At 35.5% G+C, this 19,925-nt stretch overlaps 1 protein-coding gene across 1 annotated transcript; it reads right to left on the reverse strand.

The window, feature by feature from the left end:
- Positions 1-4,900: 4,900 nt before the first annotated feature.
- ABHD13 (abhydrolase domain containing 13) lies at positions 4,901-17,741 on the reverse strand. The gene is made up of 2 exons (XM_063102908.1): positions 17,498-17,741; positions 4,901-6,057 (listed from the first exon to the last, which is right to left on the reverse strand). The coding sequence occupies exon 2, from the start codon at positions 6,035-6,037 to the stop codon at positions 5,024-5,026; it is 1,014 nt and encodes a 337-aa protein (XP_062958978.1). The 5' UTR covers positions 6,038-6,057; positions 17,498-17,741; the 3' UTR covers positions 4,901-5,023.
- Positions 17,742-19,925: the final 2,184 nt, after the last annotated feature.

The raw sequence follows: 19,925 nt of genomic DNA on the forward strand, positions 1-19,925 counted from the left end.
GACCTGGATTGAAATCTTAGCTCCATTCTGGGTAACCTTGAGCATGTTACTGAACCATTCTGAGCCTGTTTTATAAAGTGGGACTACAAATTACCCAAAGGTTTGTCGTGAGGACTCAATGACATTAACCCATTAGACACCTAGGCCTTATACTTGTCAGTATTCAAAAAATTTTCTTCTCTTTCCCTCAGTAAAACAGGAGTTACATTCTCTAACCAGATCTACCTGCTCACACTTTTAAAGCTGAAATAGAATGCAAAGGAAGAGTTGGATAGTGAAATGGAAATGGAAAAAAACAATTATCTTTTATAAGAAATAGTGATGTAAAAACTGCTTCACCTTGGGATTCACATTGGCAATCTTTCAGAGAAGTAAATGAGAAAGCTCACTTCCCAACAGATCTACCCATGGAAAGATGGTCTCCAATAAGTAAATTCTTCATCTCCACTTCCAGGGTACCATTTAAGGTCCATCACACACTCCTATCATCCAACTCACTCTGAGACTACTCAAGCACGCAGGTTTCTTGCTAGGAAAAGCAAGCTACAGACCCCAAAAGATTGAGTGAATTTTGGGCTATTTTAACATCAAAAAACATTAACTAAAACACAAATGGGAGAAAAAATAAGATTTTTTGAAAAGATACTTTGTGAAATCTGGAGGCAACATGATTATGAACAGTTAAAAATCTATTCATTCCTAGATTCATCTAATAAAATAAATGCTTTGGATCCTAGTCACTCATTAGTGGTTCACATACAGAAAATATTTTTAATATTAGCCTAAATTAAATGTATGTGGAGACTACTACTCTCGGGGAAAGGAAATACAAACCTTACCTCTATCTTTATCCACATGATTACTGGAATAAAATTCATTAATTTCAGTGCAAATGCCAGAATTTTATTTAACCATTAAGGAAACTTTAATACCCTACAATAATAATAGAATTTAACAGAAAATTAAAAAATAAAAAAAAGACTGAGTACAAACTATCTTAAGACATTAATCAAACTTTTAATGTATCAATTTATTGCATGTCAGTACAGAAAAATAGAAAGTATATTTTAAAAGAAATTTATTGAAAAAAACAAATGTAAATGTTTGTTTGCCATGATTAGCACACAATGTACTAAAACATTCAAATTTGAGTTATAAAATTTTATTACTGCTTCAAATAAAATATGTCAAATAACAAAAATATGATTTACATTATGAAATTGGATTAACTTATTTATATTGAATATACTTAAATATGTCAAAGACAACTTGGATTTTCAGTATATGCTGTACTGACAGAAATTCTGCTATAAATTATGTCAAATACACACTGACCCGTTACATATGTACAGATGGCACTTTTTGTAAAAAAGTGTCCCTTATACATAGTTCTATTTTTAAACTACATTTTTAAGATACAAAATATAAATGGAGGTATATTTGAGCCATTTGGCAAAAATGTGTTGACTAGTATAAGGACTGCATTTATTTTTCCATACAAATAAATGTATTATTTCTGATTAGCTAAGACAATGTGCATATATGGTAATAAGAATAAACAGAAGTGCTTTTCGTTTTCTACCCTATCAATTTAAAAAATAGATGTCTGTGCTTTGTCACTTCCAACTTTACCTGAGTGATATGAAAATACATAAATTTAAGCAGATAATCTAAAAGGGTTGTGAACAATTTTTTCTTTTAGAGTTTTTCTCTTTACTTATCGAACGTAACAGGAAAAAGAGAGAGGAGAAAAATCAGTGGAGGATTTCAGTATCTCAATTACGGCCTATATGAAAAAGTGACTTCTATGACATCCTTTTAAAAAGTTTATCTTATTTACTCCTAACCTCAAAGAGGAATAGGACTCAGTAACATAAACTACTGTTAAACTGTCCGAGGTTGCAAGGTAATTCATAAGTTGAATATGGCCTTCATTCTTTAATTCCACCAAACCTATTACTGCCCAAGTCAAATCTTACAAATATGAGAAATGAATACAAGGCATCAGATGGTATGGATTCCCAACAAAAAGTATTAAAATTACTACAGTGACCCATTACCAAAGCTGTAATTTGTGTAATTGTCAAGTGTCTACAGCTTATCATGATAAATTTAAGCTGTCCTGTAATGAAATTCAGAACATCATTTTAATGAAAATGTTGATTTTACAGTTAAAAATATATTTGCAAAAACATAGGGTAGTTGCAATGTCAGGTGCCCCTGTCATTTTCTTTGTCAGAAAAGCTTTGTGTTCAAATGTTTTGTTTTGCACTGTTTCCTTTTCACCAACATCATCAGTTATTTCCCATATTGACATTTAAGAACTGTGTCACGTTTCCCTTTCTAGATGCTTCTATCCTATTAGTATTTTCTTTTTTTACCTGTCACAAATTATTTCTTCCCTGATTCTGCAGCATCTTTCCAGTATCCTTTTTCCCCCATTCTTCCTCCCAATAATCCTCTTTAAAATAACAGATTGTGGATTTTATTCTAAATTAACTGTATCTTATCATATTTAAGATCATTACAGGATTTCCAAACTTACAGTAGTTTAATAATTTAAAATTCATCTGTAAACTCCTATAGCTGCTCTGGTATAAATGAGCCAGAAATTAATACACAAGGTATATGCACTTCCATCCCCACTAAGAGATGGGTCCAACATGAAGAAGTGACTCATGAAGAAGACACATTTTACTAAGACCAATTGATTTGGCTACAAACTAAGAAATGTTTTCAAAAATGATACCATGGGCTTCATGGTCCCCTGATAAAAAGTTTGTTTTCCACCCTTTCCCATGTAAGAAAATTGTCTCAAACACAGAAGCTAGTAAAGGAAGATGTACTACAACCCTAGACACAGCCTCTGCCCTCTGCTGCAGAAAGAGAGCCTCTTTAAGAAGAGAATGAAGGTAGAGGATGGTACACAAGTACTCCACAACGCTTGAAGTCCTGGTTTAAAAGAATAAAAGAGATGGTTTATAAACCTGGAATAGGAAGAACAAACAAAAAAAGCAGCATAAAAACAAAAACTGATGAAGAAAAAGCTTTCATACTTCATCAGTATAGTATTTACAACTAAAGTTGATAAATTCCTCCACAGTGTAGCAGACTAAATGATTTCATGAAAACATAAGAAGGTACTTTGTAAACTTTAAAAAATAATACAAGTATAAGGTGTGCCAGGTAAGCTCATGTCTAAATATACATTTTGTTGTATTAATTTGTTGTATTAATTTTTTTCTTTAATACATTACTACTTAGGATAGTCATTCTATGTAACAATAATCAACAAATGAAAAGTAGCCTTTAATTGTGGTGAATTTATACATACAAAATACACCTTCCACTATACATTACCAACTCTTTTTAAAAAGCAAGGCTTTTACAATTAATAATTTATAGAAAAACATTATTCTATAGAAATCATACTTGCTATAATTTATTTTTTCTAAATACTGGCATAAAGTGAATAAGAATGCTATTTAACAAAAGTATTTCTAGCCCTATCTCCATGAAAAGAGTTTTAAATTGAGGTCAAGATTATTGACTCATTATTTCTCTGCTCTTGCTGCTTGCAGAAAGCCAATAAATATAGCTAAAATATTCAAAATATTATATGTTAAAGCTGACATAATAATGTACAGAGCTCAATTATATCTAATTTTTGAGGACTGCTTGAAACAACCTGGCACAATTATGCCTCTGAGCTTATAATTTTATTAAGGTAAATCCTGCAAGTTTCAAGGGACTTTAAGTAAGAATTTTCTTACTCTTCTATATGTCTAAATACTATTTCCCACCTACAGCTATTAATTATTAAATGTGGTAATAGGTTCTATGTCAAAAAGCTCCAGAATGCCTTCATTCCCACTTTCCTACATGTAAAAAATTTTAAAATGAATTAAGACTCCTAAAATTATCTTTTGACACAGGAGCTCTATTTCATAGCAATTGGAATATTAAACCAAGCACAGTTTTTTTGCTTTTGTTTTTGCAACTTTTATTTTTAAAAAAATCCAATGAATGACATCTCTCCTTAGGTGGGTTAGCTATATCTAGGTACTGGGACTTAAAATCAAATGTGGGAATTTTTGTAAAATGGTATGTACAATCATGTAACGATAAACCTTCCTAACTTAATTCTTAAGCAAATTCTAATCTTCATTGTGACTGCTAATAGTAGTTCAGCTGTAGACATACAAAATTGACAGAAGCTAAAATTTTCTTTGCCACCAAAAGTACAAATGTTAAAAAGTTCAAATATGCACGTCAAAGCTGAAGTAAAATTCTAAATTTCTATTTCTACATGCCATGATCCAGACTGTACCTAACAAAAACACAGTACATTTATATTGGAAAACAGGGTCCCATTTATTTGAAGAAAAAGCTGGATCTCAGCACTGACCACAGCAAAATTCAATGGCAACCTGCACTTCTTGCCAAAAACAAAATAGAGTTTACATAAAAATAGATATAACTCAGGAAACCATATACATTAGTATATGGCCAGTGCTATTTACATTAAAAATGTTGCATTGCATAATTCAAGGAATAAAATACCATCATGCATTTCATTATAACTTTTAAGGTAAAAAATGCAGTTACAGAACTAAGTTTGCTTTCCATGATTGTCCCAATATTTACTAAAGGAATAATACCCAAAGGTTTCTTGTTTACATATCTCCTTTCATCCCCAGCTATTAATCTAAGTGTAACATAGATTATATCACTTTAGCAACAAGAAACTTTTGAATAATCTCTATTATACTGACATATTAAACTAAGGATATGAATACATAACCACACTGAAAGTTTTGATGAAAATGTATGAAATAATCCCAAGAACTGTAGTTCTTCAAATGTAAAAAAAACGATTTGGATCATCTTAAAGAAGCACTGAAGTCCTTTCAAAGTTTAATGTCCCTCTTCAGACAAGTACAGACATACACTTCTAGAAACGAACATTCTTTATCATTCTGCACAACTTAAAATACAGTGCATTAACTTAATAAGGGGAACATTATATAATTGTCACATTAGATGAAGTCTTTGCCATTTCTTCAGGAGAGTGACTCTTTACGACTTCTTTGATGAACTGCTCCAGGGCTGTGAAATAGCCTTGGCACTGCCATGTGTCATTGTGAGTCCCATCTGGAAAAATGGCTAATCTCTTAGTCCGAGATGGGGAGAGTTCATAAAGTTGCTTCATCATTACTGGTGGGATTAATTGGTCAGAGAGTCCAGAGATGAAAAGTGAAGGCATTCTGCACTGAGAGATTTTTCTGTAGGACAAAAACTTATTTTTGTAGCACCATAAAGGAAGGTAACGCATTGGAAAGAATGAAAATAAAGTGCTGGCCATATGTGGTATGCTTAAAAATGTGTTCTCCACCATAATGGCTGAAATCCTATGTGAATTTTCAGAAGCCAAATGAATAGCCACTGCTCCTCCCAAGGAACGGCCAAAAAGAAAAACTTTTGTTTTATCAAGGTCAGGTCTAGTCATCACATAGTCTAGCACAGCTTCAGAATCTAAGTAGAGTCCTTCTTCGCTTGCCTCTCCTTCACTTTTTCCATATCCTCGATAATCAACAAGCAAAAGATTAACTTTGAGGTTCACCAACATGAGCAATGCATTTGGTAACCTGTGACCTATGTTGCCTGCATTCCCATGAAAATAAATTATAGTTGGGGAATAGGGTGAACTGTCTCCAGTGTACCTTATCAAAATAAGATTTAGACGTACTCCATCTTTGGTTCTGATGAAAATATTTTCATGTGGAATACCAGTGGGCATGGGAACATAAAGACGTGAAGAGGATGGCTGTTCTGGAAAATAAAGTAATACATCCTGGAATTTATATAGGATACCGGCTATTGATATGAATATTAACAAAAGTAAGATAATGCCTCCATACAGATGAAAGGTCACTATTAAAGGTAAAAGAGAAATACGGCAGAGAGCCCAAGACCATGAAGCCAAGGCTATTAGCCATCTTTCAACAAAGTTCCACAGCATCCAGGACTTTTCCATTGTGGCTCTCCGTATATATCCTAGAGAGAGAGAGAGAGAGAAAGAGAGAGAGAGAGAAATCAATAATTCAACATATAACTATTATTTTAAAAGTAAGATCCACAATGTACTAACCTATACAGGGTGTATCCTTAGGAGCCTACATCAGTGCATCCACATAACTGGTGGCTGAGATTCCCCTGCCCCTTCTGTTCATGACGGTCTCCTTTCTACTGTACTCCTCCACAGTTGTATGTAGGAAACATAAATATTCACCAACTTGTATTCATTTTTTAAAAAGTGCTTATTTACTACCAGGTACTTTCATTTATGTATTCTCATTGATTTGACAGAAAGCTAAGTTGATGTCATACTCTCCAATTTTTCTATGAGGAAATGGAGGCTCTGGGGCATAAATGAATTGGCCATCATCCCAACTCTCCCGGTGGAAGAGTAGGGGGGCAGGCAAGTATGATTCCAAAACTCATGGTACATCTATTGCTAAGCTGTGTACGACTCGGACAAATTTCATTAAAGAGGTGGTTAACAGATTCTAATCTAGCAAGACCAATCCATTATAATTTATTGTCAATTTTCTTCTTTATGTTATAGAAAAAAAATTATAACTAAACAAACTCGGGTAAGAAAGAATAAAAATATCTCCCCCTCTACCTGGAAGTTTTCACAGCTAAACTTACATAATTTATTTAAATTAACCATTAGATTCAAATAGTGTATTATTTTTAAGAAAAGATTTCATGATTTGTCTTTCACATTTGATTAAAAATAATATATAGTGTCATGAGATATGCAATATCTTTTATATAAATTCTTATAGAAGTTTCACACGATGTGGTCAACATAGATTGCTATGATGTACTGATAAGGCAAAAAAATACTTGGGGGATAAATGTAAAACAAACACGCAGAAATTCTCTGAGAACCAGAGATAAATGAAGTAAAGTGACTTCCTGGAAAAAAAAAATTTTAAAGGTTACTGAAAAATATAAACAATATAAAGAAAATAAAAAACTATCAAAAGAATTTTCTTTGTTATCAAATCAAGAAGTTTATGTATGTTGTCTTAAAAAGGCAAAAAAAAGAGAAGATATTTTACAAGTTTTCTTATGTGCTATTCATCTACTTATGTTTACTAACCATATTTTTAAAAATACTAAATTACCTTTCACTGACAAAACTATCATAAAGAAATTATTCTTAATTTTTACAAATAATTTTTAATGACTGATTTTCAAAATTTTATTGTATGTCATAAGCTAACATGTGACATTTCAGTATGTACCAAATTAGATTTAAACACAGAAAAAAAAAATCATAAAATCAAATTAAATTATATTAGTTATAAAGACAATGAGTTGGATGAGTTAATAAATTTGCTTTTTCACTATCATTTCACTAAACTTAGACTTTCATATTTGAATTCTTATTAAAACAAATTTTTTTGAACATGAACGAACAACATAGCAATTTTTCTTGTTTCCCAGAAATCAACACTGCCACCCACTGTTAACAAGTATTACTGCAGTGAGCACTGCAAGCAATCTAAGGAAAAGCATGTATGGAGGGTGAAATAAAAAATCCAGTTTAAACAGTATATAAGTAATACGTCAACACCAGTGTTAAACCTGGATAAAAATTAGATTAAAATAAGATAAATTATAGCATCCAAGTAAAAATCCTGAATTATTTCATGGTTCGGTAATCTACCATTGCTATTTATCAACAGCTTAAATTAGACAGGACTACTTTATACTCCTTTGTAGCAGACAACACGCATATCTGGTCACTTAAACTTCTAATCTAATGTTTACTTAATTTTATTTTTTTTTAAGTATAGTGATGTATGAATAATTTTGGTTTGTGCCCAGAATTGTTTTGGGTTAATCTGAAAACACTGTCATTAACTTTATACATACACTAAAATACTTTTAATTTTTATGTAATGATTAGGACTAACAAAACAAGGTATGAGATCGAATATGTATACATTAGCACTGCAATACTTGACATAAAATACGATACTATTTTTGATATATTTTAATATTTTGCTATATATTATTTGATATAAAATAACACACTATTACATAAGATGTACTATAAGATACATATTTGATAAAAGATACTATTGAAAATATTTCTTTAGTGAAAAATATAAAAATTTTACTGTTTTATCATAGCCTAATCAATCATTTATGACAGAGGTATCAGAAACACACTAAAATTACATTACCCTTAAAGTCTTTGCTATGCCATATACTTGCTGAATTACTTTGTATTTATCACCTCTTTCCAGGCTGAAAATAGGTGATAAAGTAAGACGAGATTTTTTTTTTTTTTTGTCTTTTTGTGACCGGTAAGGGGATCGCAACCCTTGGCGTGGTGTCGCCCGCACCGCGCTCATCTGAGCGCACCATTCCTATATAGGATCCGAACCAGCGGCGAGAGCGCCGCTGCGCTCCCAAGCGCTGCACTCTCCCAAGTGCGCCACGGGGCCGGCCCCAAAGTAAGACGAGATTTTAAAAAAATGAGTAAAATGAGTATTTCAAAAACGAGAAAAATGGGAATTTAAAAAGTGCTTACATATAAGGCTGGTCAGCAATATCAAGTAAAATTAGTAACAAAAGCATTTATAAATGCTATAGACATATTAACTTTGCTTTTGTGACTAATAATTCTGGTTCTACTACTCCTTTCTTAACTGTTCTCTGCTCAAATTAATATCAAAATCATAATTTACAAAGTACCTGTAAGACAAGAGAAATCTAGGAATTTGATGAGGGTGTAACAAAGCATAATGGTTATCTATACCTGGATAAACGGGTGAACTGACTAAGTTTTCAAATCAAAGTTCTTATTAAGAAAAAACTATTAAAACACAAGATAAAATATAAAGCCCCATATACATGGATAAGCACATTTTGAAATTCAAATCCTATATTTAAATCTGTTTAGATTAAACCTATATAGCTAAAACTTTCAACTACTGAGTTTTGAAAAGTTTTTTTGTTTGTTTGTTTTTCTTTTAATAGCCTCTTTAATTTCTAATTTCAGCAAACAACACTGACTTTAAATCTGTAAGCCAGGAACTGTGCTTCTCTTTTTCACTACTGTATCCCTAATGGCTAGCACAGCACTTTAATTATACTCAAGACTAAATGTTTTTTAAATGAATAATCCAGTAATGCATCTGCATCATTAGATTTCTAAGAAAACATAAGAATATTCTGAGCAGTGGGCATATATGTTTAAGACCGGACATCAGAAAAATGGCATATTTGTTTACTGGTTAGGAATAATAAAGAATAAACTTATACTTTTCCACAAAGCATTCCTGAAATGTCAACTTTAACTAAATGACTTAAATTTACAAAGGATTGTTACTATGGAAGTCAGAATAAAAGTCAGTTCATTTTGAGTACTACCAAATGGAAGTCAATTTTAACTGGTTAATAAAAACTGCTCTGGGGTAAGTGTCTTCTCTTTAAATATGTTGTGATATACTGGTGACGTAGAATGAGACCTCTGCTCACAGACAGTCCTGTTTTTACCTAACCCAATTTGCCAATAATTTCTGCTCCCTCGTCTGTATGAGACCTCGACCTCAAAGATGCTTTTAAAGGAACTGGAACAAGCAAACAGTATCAATAGGTTTGTTTATTTACTAAATTTGCTGAAACTAACAGCAAAGCACAATTACTATGAGCCATCTGCCGAGATGTAAAAACAACTTCATATAGACCCTGCAGTTACAGTAGTCAATGAAAATGAATACTGGCTCTAATAAAGTCAACTGTACAAATCCTACAGCCAGCATTATCTTGTCAATAAATCAGTGTGAGTAAAAGGTTAACAAAACCTTTTTCCTTCTCCATATAAAAAAATGACCTCTAGTTAACCTTCCGGCACTGTTTCCCTGGAAACCTGGTAAAGGTGAGATACCAGCCATGTTTCTAAGCAACACTGTTTGTGGTAAAAATGATTTGTTGGTGAGCTATATCCAGATTGAGAGGACAGTGATCAGGGCTGTATGTGCCCAGTGGGAAGTATAAATAGGGCCCTGAGTGGGATATGACTTATAACTGGCTGAGACCTGGTGCCATGCCCATGTGTTATTACAAGAGACACTGTTTCCTGTGGAGCATGAAGCAGTTAAGCCAGGGTGGCGTCCACTCCTACCCATGTATCATCGTTCCCCAGACCTCGGAACAACACACCTGATGCTGACATGCTGGTCTTTTATCCCTTCTCTTTCAACAAAGCAGGGAGAGGCTGGTGCCTGGTATGGTCTATTGGGTCTTGTGAGTGTGAATGTTCAGCCAACTCCAAAACCACTGTTGCCCACCACGCAGAATGAATGAGGCAATAAGTTATCCTTTAAAGTATGTCCTATGTGGCAAAATGTTTGTGAAATATATCATCAGAAGAGAAGGATTATTTGTCAAGTTCTTTTGCATGCTGAAATGTATTTTCGGATAACATCTTAGCATCATAAACAATGAAGAAAAATGAAGAGTTTAATATACCCAAAGTTAAATCAAAGTTTATACCAAATAGAAGGGTTGCTGAGTGGTAAAGAACATTAGACCTGTTCCACATAGAACACAAAAACATAGTCAATAACCTCTCATCATCCATTACTCTTTACATCATTTTTGGATGTGTACTTTTAACCTTATGGCTACATCCATTTCTCAATTCTGCACCTGATCTCACGTCAAACATTTCGAAAGCCCATTAATCTGTGACTTTCAACTACTCCCAGTAACTCCTTAATTACTTAACTCTCTGGGAATCTGTTAAGCGAGCTCTCATAATGATCTCTTATAAAAAGTAAACCTCACTTGCTAATAAATCCAATGGATTTTTCTCAATCCATATTACAACACCCCACCCCCCAAAGTGGCGATCCCCGTTTCCTCCTCCAGCTTCAAGTATATTCAAATTCCTGTTTCTCTCTGACCTATCCCCTAAATGTAAGCATTTCCCAAGGTCTTGTCCACTGTCTTTTGAATTACTGCATTCTTTCCCTCAGTGATTTCATTCCTTCTCATGGATCCAACTATCACACCTGTGTGTGAATTAGTCCCAGTGGACACATCTACTTTCAACTCAACTTATTGGTTCCTCCAGTACCTGATGCTTCACTGACACCTCAGACTTACCCAAAACTAAACTTATTCTCCTCCCCACCCAGTATTTTGCATGCTTTACATTAATTATGAAAAAGCATGGTGTGTACATAAATACATTTTTAAAAATACAGGTTTGATTTTGAGTCTTAATATATAGCATGTAGACTAAAATTTATGTGTTAACAGTATCAAAATAGTTATTAATTATGTATTACAGTATCAAAAGTAAGTACCTCATTATAACATGCACTGGTCTTATATTTGAATAATAATTTTTGTGCTTTCTTTCTAAATGAAGTGGTCTGAGGTGTCATATTGGTATTAGTAGGAAATAATCTACTGAATCCATGACTAATCTTTATTATAATGTACAGACAGATATATTTATCATTATTTTCCTTTTAAAAGAATGGTTTTGAAATATTAGAGACATCTTGATATGTTATATAAGAACTTTGATCATATGATACAATTTAAAGATACAGTAATAACCATCTTGAGAATTTTATGGTCCTAAGTAACTTGTGATAGTCACCACTACTGCTCTGTATGCTTCCTTTCTTTAAATTTAAGTCCACTATGGGTATACAACAACCAATTAAAGACCAAAAATAAAAACAATTTGAACCGTAAAGCTGTCAGATCACCATGCTAGCTAGCAGTGTTAACAAAATGATGTCACCTGAGTGTGTGACAGCCATGCTCATCTGATCTCCACTGATTATCTCACCTGCTCCCTCATCTATGTACTCAGAGGATCACAAATTATTCCATTTTTAAGGAGGAGTATTTAAATAACTATTTTATCAAATGACATGTAAAAAAAATAGAGATGACATACCAAAATTATGCCCACTCCTAATGATATGAAACCTGAGAATACCACTGCAGGCCCCCAGGGGAGTTGTCACACCCAGTCTGGACACGATGGAGGAAGTCCTATAGTTAGTTTCCCAACCTCTTCCTAAGGAGATGGTCATGAGATTCCAACACAGATTACCACACCATACAAAGACTAAAGAAAATGCCACGAATGATACGTGCAGACACCTGCTATGTGAATCACAGTACCTAGGCACTGTAGGGTATTTAAAAATGATAAATGTTCTATAGTCCTTGTCTCGAGTAGCTTTCAAGCAACTCATGAGCTACTTAGAAAACAGATGCAGACCTCTATACCTACACATAAGTTCATTTAATTATAGAGGAGACAAAGAAAATCAAAGAAAGGTCACAAGTATCCTTAAATATAGCAAAAGAAAATCAAAACCTTAATTATGTGTCCTTTACAACCTAATTTTAGTAATCTCTGAATTTTATCAAGCTTGATTACCTATTGAATACAACTGGAAACTTATGCAAACTTTTAAAAAAAGTAGGACAAAGCACAACTTCAAGGTTAAGAAACTCTTATTTTACATCAAACAACTGTCTACGCCATTTATTTTTATTCATTTAGCATAAGTATGTACAATATTCAGCATAATCTAAATAATACTTGGCAAGAATAGTATAGAAGAAATGACAACAGATGAACTGGATGAACTTTAAGGTTCCTACTAAGTCCCAGATCTTTCTATACCAAGGTTCTCAAAAGGTGGTCAGAGTCCTGGAGTCCCCAAGATCCTTTCAAGTAGTCCACAAGATCAATATTACACTCATAATAATACTAAGACATTCTTTTTTACATTCACACTGATGGTGCATATGCAATGATGGGTAAAACTGCTGGTGCCTCAGCAAGAATCAAGGCAGTGGCACCAACATGTTGGAGTCACTGTGTTCTTTATCACTATGAATTCACAGTAACAAGGAAAAAAAGCCAGTTTTACTTATGAATGTCACTGAAGCACTAAAAATTACTAACTGAATTATATCTCAACCAATAAATACACATCTTTTTAATATGTTTGACAAATGCGTGACAAAGTGAGAAGTGCACATGAAGCCTTCGTGGGTGTGTACTGAAATATATTTGAATTCTGAGTGGAACTAGCTGTTTTTAGCCAACATTATTATTTAAAAAGACAGTTGACAAATTATGGTTATTAAGACTTAGGTGTTTGGTAGACATTTTCTGGAAAATCAATGAAGTTGCCAAAAGCTCCTCAACACTTAAGAGACTTTTCTGATGGCATTGTGGTGGTTGTGATATTAGCAAATGTGATTTACAATAATCCATTAACTGTCACCATTTGGAAGAATCTGCATAACTCAGTAAAGCAACATATTTCAAATGACCAATGATGACACAAAATCAATTAGATGTGAGTAAATAATTCATTATGAGATAAAGCAATAGATTTTAAGGTAACAGATGAAAACTTCTTTAATATAGGTTACAGATGCCACAATATAACTGACCTTGAAGGAACTACCACCTGTTGAGTGTTATAGTAGTACTAAAAAGTATCGATGGTTCTCTGAGAAGACTATTAAACTACCCCTCCCTTTGCAACTACGTATTTGAGTGACTCTGATTTTCTTCCTATATTTCACCTAAAAGAGCTGGAATTCAGAAACATAATGACAATCTGCCTGTCTTCTATTCAGCAGACATTAAAGATATTTACATAAAGTAAAACAATTCCATACTCCTATTTTTTTGCAATTGTTTCACATAAAATGTGATTTATGTTAATACGTAATAAATAATTGTTATTTTTAATTAAATTGAATATTTTGTAAACTCCTGGTGTTAATTTTTAACAGAATAAATACCTACACAATCCATACATACTAAAATTCTGGGACCCTCAATAACTTTTTTAAAATGTAAAGGGGTCCTAAGATCAAACTGTTTGAGAACCACTGTTCTATACTAACTATATAACTTTATTTCCTTTTCCCCCAGAAACTTGCATTCTTCAAATTAAGAACTATGTACTATATTTACTAAAATCCTTGTGTATTATAATATATTATAAACATATTTAAGGCTCTTAGTAATATTTTATCCAAATTAAAAATAAAGAATAACAAATATATCAAAAATTGAATTCAAACAATGGAAGTGGATGGATTTTAATTATTATTGCCCTAATAACTATGGAGTAAACTGGACAAATCTATTTTTTTATCACAGATAAAATTATATTTTAATAAAGTTTGGAACTATCCCATAAATTAAATTCTAATTATTCTAATTATTTTTTTATTGTAAACGTGTACGCTGTATTGCACAGTATATATCTGACTTACTTATTCTGCTAACATCAAAAGGTCTTCTAAAACTACAAAAGATGTTTTACCTATATGAGAATTAAATATGAATTCCCCAAAAACAAATTGGTTAAGAGCTACACAATTATAAATACAATAAAATAGTTCTAAATCATAAAGGTACTATTATTTTTTAAAGGTCTTTAAGTCCATCTTAAATTGATAATTTTAGGAATGGCTTGCTTAAAAATAAAAACTGCTCATACATTGAAAAAGCATGCCAACAAGTGATAGAACAATGTGTAGGTTCGAGTGAAGGCTGTAAAAAGTGGAAAGCAAGTTAATGTGTCATTGCTGACATCCACGTTAAAGGGGAGTATGAGGACCCCACGATGCTCATTAACTACTCTGGGAGAATTCACAACTTCTAATCACATTTCAAGTAATATAGAACTCAGATTCACCATTCTTACATCAATATATCTCCTTTTCTGCTATGCACTGGGAAGTTAAGAAAGCATGCCAGCTGCACAGCTGAAATGGAAACACAAATAGCTGCCATCAGTGTGTTGGAGACACCACAGAATGAATTATCTATTTCCCTAATGGTTACCCACATGCCATCAATAATGAAAAAGTGTGTATTAATAGTCCTATGGGACGAATGAACAATAACTGCCTATGTAGATGTTGGTGAGTGACTGAATAGTTAAGAGAACTATACCTCAAAAACTATACCAGACAGCAACTTAGTAGCATTTTTGTGCCATCTTTCTTCTTGAAGCATGAAAAGACATGGCAAATAATAGTCAACTCTTAACAGAACTCGGATGATGCACTATTGTCACTATGGAAGCCAATCATACTTTGTTCTGAGATAAATATCTGTAAGTAAAAGGGTTAAAAAATGCGGGGGGTGGGGGTGGGGGATCCACAGCCTAAAATTATAAATAGTAATTTTAGAATTTAGACAGATAATGAAATTCAGGAAGTTCCCAACCAATAGATAATGTTCTAAAACTTTACCTATAAACTAGGAGAATGAAACAATTTATTTTCTTATATAGACCAATGTCACAGAAGTAGCTAGATTCTCAAACTAGCTCATAAATGCATGTAGTTCATGTCCTGAAAATACTACACCTTTGCAAGGTATTTAAGCAGAATGTATTGTTCTAGGAGTTAAGACCTATGTAAAATGGTAACATAAAATATAATAATGTATTAGAAAGTCTGTCATTTGAGGAAAAAAATCTTAATTAGAAAAATTATAGGAACTAGACCCTTTTCTAGGTCTACTCAAAAAAGGTTTTTAAAGGCCTTAGACTTTCCTGAGGCACCTAAACAAGAATTAGAAAGATTTCAGAATCTTTGAGTAATAACTAAACGAGTTCTAAATTAATGAAAACAGAGAAACAGAAACAGATTCCCCTGAGATAAGTGACAAGAGAGGGAATGTCACAGAAAAATGTTAGGTCTGAAAGTTTCCTGTACCTACCACTAAGTGATACTGTTGGCCCAGGACAACTTTGTGAGTAAACCCTCTTATTCAGATGGCAAGGGACCTTCAGTGAGCCTGAGAGGAGAGGCAGTGTGCCAAGAGCTACCTGTAGGTACAGATGTTCAGCAGCTGGCTTGCTTTCATCATTCCAGATTAACTATCAATGGGAGGCAGTGTGCAGCAGCAGAAAGGAGACAGTGTTTGGGGGTGTGGTCTGTGAATAGCTAGGTAGCTCATGCCAACTCACGTTAGAAAGATCTAAATACATACTTCCTCCTATATAAAAGGAGGATGAAATATTACATTGAAATACTGCTGAGATCACATATAATAGTGTGTTAATAAATGCAACTACTTCTATGAGACAAAATGTAAAGTATTTTATTGCCTACTGGAGCAAAGTAAGTGAAAGTAAGTACAACTAGAAGTCCTGCTAGACTGGATTAAACAATGGATATGACTCACCGTAGGCTACTATATTTGCACACAGAAATAATTAGGGCAATGCCTTATTTTTCGGTCAAAACCAATCTCAGGTAGTAGATCCTCCAGAATGCTCTCCGTGGATCCCTACTCCCAACCATTCCATATTCTGTAGTTTGTGCAAATGCACGTGGTGGCACTTACTGTTACAGTGTAATTAACCTACTTACATAGGTCGTGAGTTCCTTGATGATAGTGACTTCATTTTATTCTCTGCATTTTCAGTATACAGTAGTGCCTGAACCACAGTAGGCCCCTATTAACAATTACTGCATTCAGCAGTTGATGTCTTAGTAAGGATAATTATAACATAACTCTCCAGATGGACAATTATGAATTCTTACATAGTGGAATAAACTTAATATTTTAGTCAAAGATACGTGATTAATGTAAGTATGCACAGAAATAGCTATTAATCCATGCCAAAAGAAACCAAGAAAGGATCAATTAAAATCGAACATGAAAAAATTTAAAACCAATATACTTTCGCCTCTTTCTAATCAGTAACTATTATATACCAAAAATACGTAAAAGAGCTGTTTAATGACAGGCTAGTTTTTGATTATATACTTTTGGCAATACCACATTTTGCATGAAATAAAGGTTGAAAAAATCTGCAGCAAAATTAACTTTCATTGTATGGAAAGGTGTCTTGATGTTTCTTGAAAACCCCAGAACTTCCCACCACTCTATTCGCAGGTCTAAACCTGTCACTAACATAAACAGATCAGGACTCCTCTGTCCCTTCAACCTAGAAGCTGGGGTTTTTCTGTTTTACTTTTCATCACTGTGTGGGCGGGTGGGGGTGGGGAGGGCTGATTTCTAAGGGTGACAGGTCTGTACATTGCCGCAAACACAATTGTCATAAAATACGTTCTGGGTTCCAGTGACAAAATGACACCAGAGGAGCCATCGGTGAGGGAGAGCACCTGGGTTTCTACAATAGGTGTGTGGTTTGTGCGTGTTGTCCCCGTGCCCGGGAGGTTCCGGACGAGCAGCGTCGGGGTGGGGGCAGACACCGGAGGCTGCCGGGTCCTCGCACGGCCCCCGGCCCTCGACGCCGCACACCGCCCGGGGATGCCGTTCGGGCCCCAGGCCCCCTCCCCGGTCTCCGGGAGGGCTTCGGGCCGCCGGCTCCCCGCGACCCCCTGGAAGGTGCGGACTCCCCGGGGCCGAACTTACTCAGACTTGCGGGCAGGCTGCGCAGTGGGCCGCGGGCACGAAACCGGGCGCCGCGCAGCAGCGTCCCCCCGCGCCGCTTCCGTCGCTCCTCATCGTCCTCCTCCAGCAGAGGGGCCGCTGCCGTCGCCACGATCTAGCCCGGAGCTCCTGCGGCGCAGCTGTCGGGTGCTCCACTTCCGGCCCCCGCTCCGGTGTCGCCGGCAAATGCCCCCGCCGGCTCCCACATAACCTGTTCTCCGTCCTCCTCTCGGGAGCGGGAATCCAGCCCGCCCTCCTGGGCATGCGCACAAGCCGCGGGCCGGAGTCCCGTGACGGTGGCCCAGATGGAAACTAGACCTCAGCGCCGCGTCCCTGCCCCGCGACTGAAGGCTCTCCGCCTCTCGGCCTCTTTCCGAGCACCGGGGGAACCTCCCGTCCCGCACCCGAGGCCTCCGGGGTGAGAAAGAGCCGGACTCGACCCCAGGGTAGGGCCGACCCGGAGCCGGTGACCTCGGAGAGCCCACCAGATCGCTCTGCGGGACGCAGTTTTTACAGAAGAAACTGTGTCTACCTCACACGGTTGTTAGGGTGTCGAAGTTCCAGGAATTAAAGTGCTGCCGTAACTATCTTTCTTTTTTTTTTTTTTTACCTCTATGAGAGTAGACCTTCGAGAGCACATGCAGGTTTTCTGTGAGACCTGAACCTTGTACAATATGTAGGGCCCATTTAAAAAGAAGGAATGCAAAATTACCTTACTTTTGTAAATTTTACATAAGCACAAGACCGTGGGAATACGTTGTTAGGGGGTCTTGAGAGTGGCCCCACAAATGAGCCCTTTAAAACCTTGAACTTCCTTAGCTTCACTGTCAATCACCCTGTGCACCAAATGGTACTGAGTTGTTTGTTTACAGATATCTGTCCTCCCCGCCAGTCATTCACTATTCTGTGCACCCTGTATTATACATACAGAGGATATTTCATTAGTTTCCGTTGTTGTTTGTTTGCTTTTTAACGCATGTATCCTTCTACCAGATCTAGAGCTCCAGCTCAAAGCTGGGCTCTTGATTAATAGCTTCCCATTGTTGAACACCTAATAAGTGACAAGCACTAAAGTAGCCCATTTACATAAATAAACGAATAATCACAGCAAACTAGAAGATACTTAGTGAAAAACCCTTGATTCTCTTTTAACTAAGTAGCTGAAATAACATAATAAATTGGAGACAGGGCATTGAATTAATTTGGAGGTTGTCTGTTTTCATAATTCATGTTTCCTCTCAGCACTAAAAGTCCAGTCTCTGACACTGTAGGAGCTCAGTTGATGTTGAAACGCACACAGACAAGTGCCCTCTCAGTTGCCAGATGGGGACTCCTCTAACTTAACACAGTTGGGCACTCCTCCAAAGTAAATTGATAATTAAGTTGAATAGTAGGTCGAGAAATTATTCACAAAACAGTTAGCATGTGACTTTAAAACATCGCAGATGATTTCAGAGAAATAGGTAATTTAGGAGAATTAGACAAAGAAAATAAACGGATGCTGTTGTGTTAGGAGCCCAGGGTTCTAGCTTCACTAGCAACTAGCACTGTGAATTAAATGTCAACTTTATAAAATGAGGTTTTTGTACATTAAACAACCCCTCAGGGCAGCTCTAAAAGTTTTATTAAAGCCCATTACAGCAAAATTCATTTTCATCTTAAGGCAGAAATATTTTATACTAAAAGGAAATAATTCTAAAATTTATTTAACCATTACTGTGTGGATAATTTCTCAATTCTCCATGGTGGAATAGGACAGACCATAGCAAAATTTCGGTGGAAATCAATAGCTCCTGGAACGTAAGGACTGAATTCGTTTTCATCTCACTTCTGAGTATCTCAAGCAATTACTATATCATAATAGGTGCTCAGTAAAAGTTTCTCAAATAACTTCATTTTGAATTTTTGAACGGATAGTTCTGGCCATTTAACTGTCTGTTTCTGTATTATAAATTATGTATTATTATGAATTATTTCTGTATTAGGACATAAGAACTCAGATAACAGTAGCAAATATCATAAAAAACAGCCTTAGAAAATTTTGCCAAAGCGTATTTTTCTATCTAAATGTAACAGCAGCGTTTGGGGAATGAGGATGCCTTCTTCTCTTCTTGGCGCTTTAACAGCCAACCAGTGAAATGTTTTACACACAGAGAACAAGAGCTAGGAAGGCTCAGGGTCCTAGAAACGAGCCAGTGCACGAAGTGCTCTTCGGTTTCGCTCAAAGACGGAATCCACTCGTGTGTGGGTCAACTGCTTGCAAAGAGCACCTGTCGCACAGTTAAACGGGAGCTGTCTTTGCAGTGACAGCTGCAACCAGGCTCCCTCCGCTTCTCCTTCCGCTGCCGGCGCCCATCCGGAGAGACCCTGCGCCTGCGTGCATCGGCCTCGTGACGTCACGGACCCTGGG

This window comes from Cynocephalus volans, chromosome 7 (genome assembly GCF_027409185.1).
Source record: "Cynocephalus volans isolate mCynVol1 chromosome 7, mCynVol1.pri, whole genome shotgun sequence".
Classification (NCBI taxonomy): domain Eukaryota; kingdom Metazoa; phylum Chordata; class Mammalia; order Dermoptera; family Cynocephalidae; genus Cynocephalus; species Cynocephalus volans.

Excerpts from the sequence above, each read along its gene's own strand:
- ABHD13 (XM_063102908.1), bottom strand. The coding sequence starts at position 6,037 with ATGGAAAAGTCCTGGATGCTGTGGAACTTTGTTGAAAGATGGCTAATA.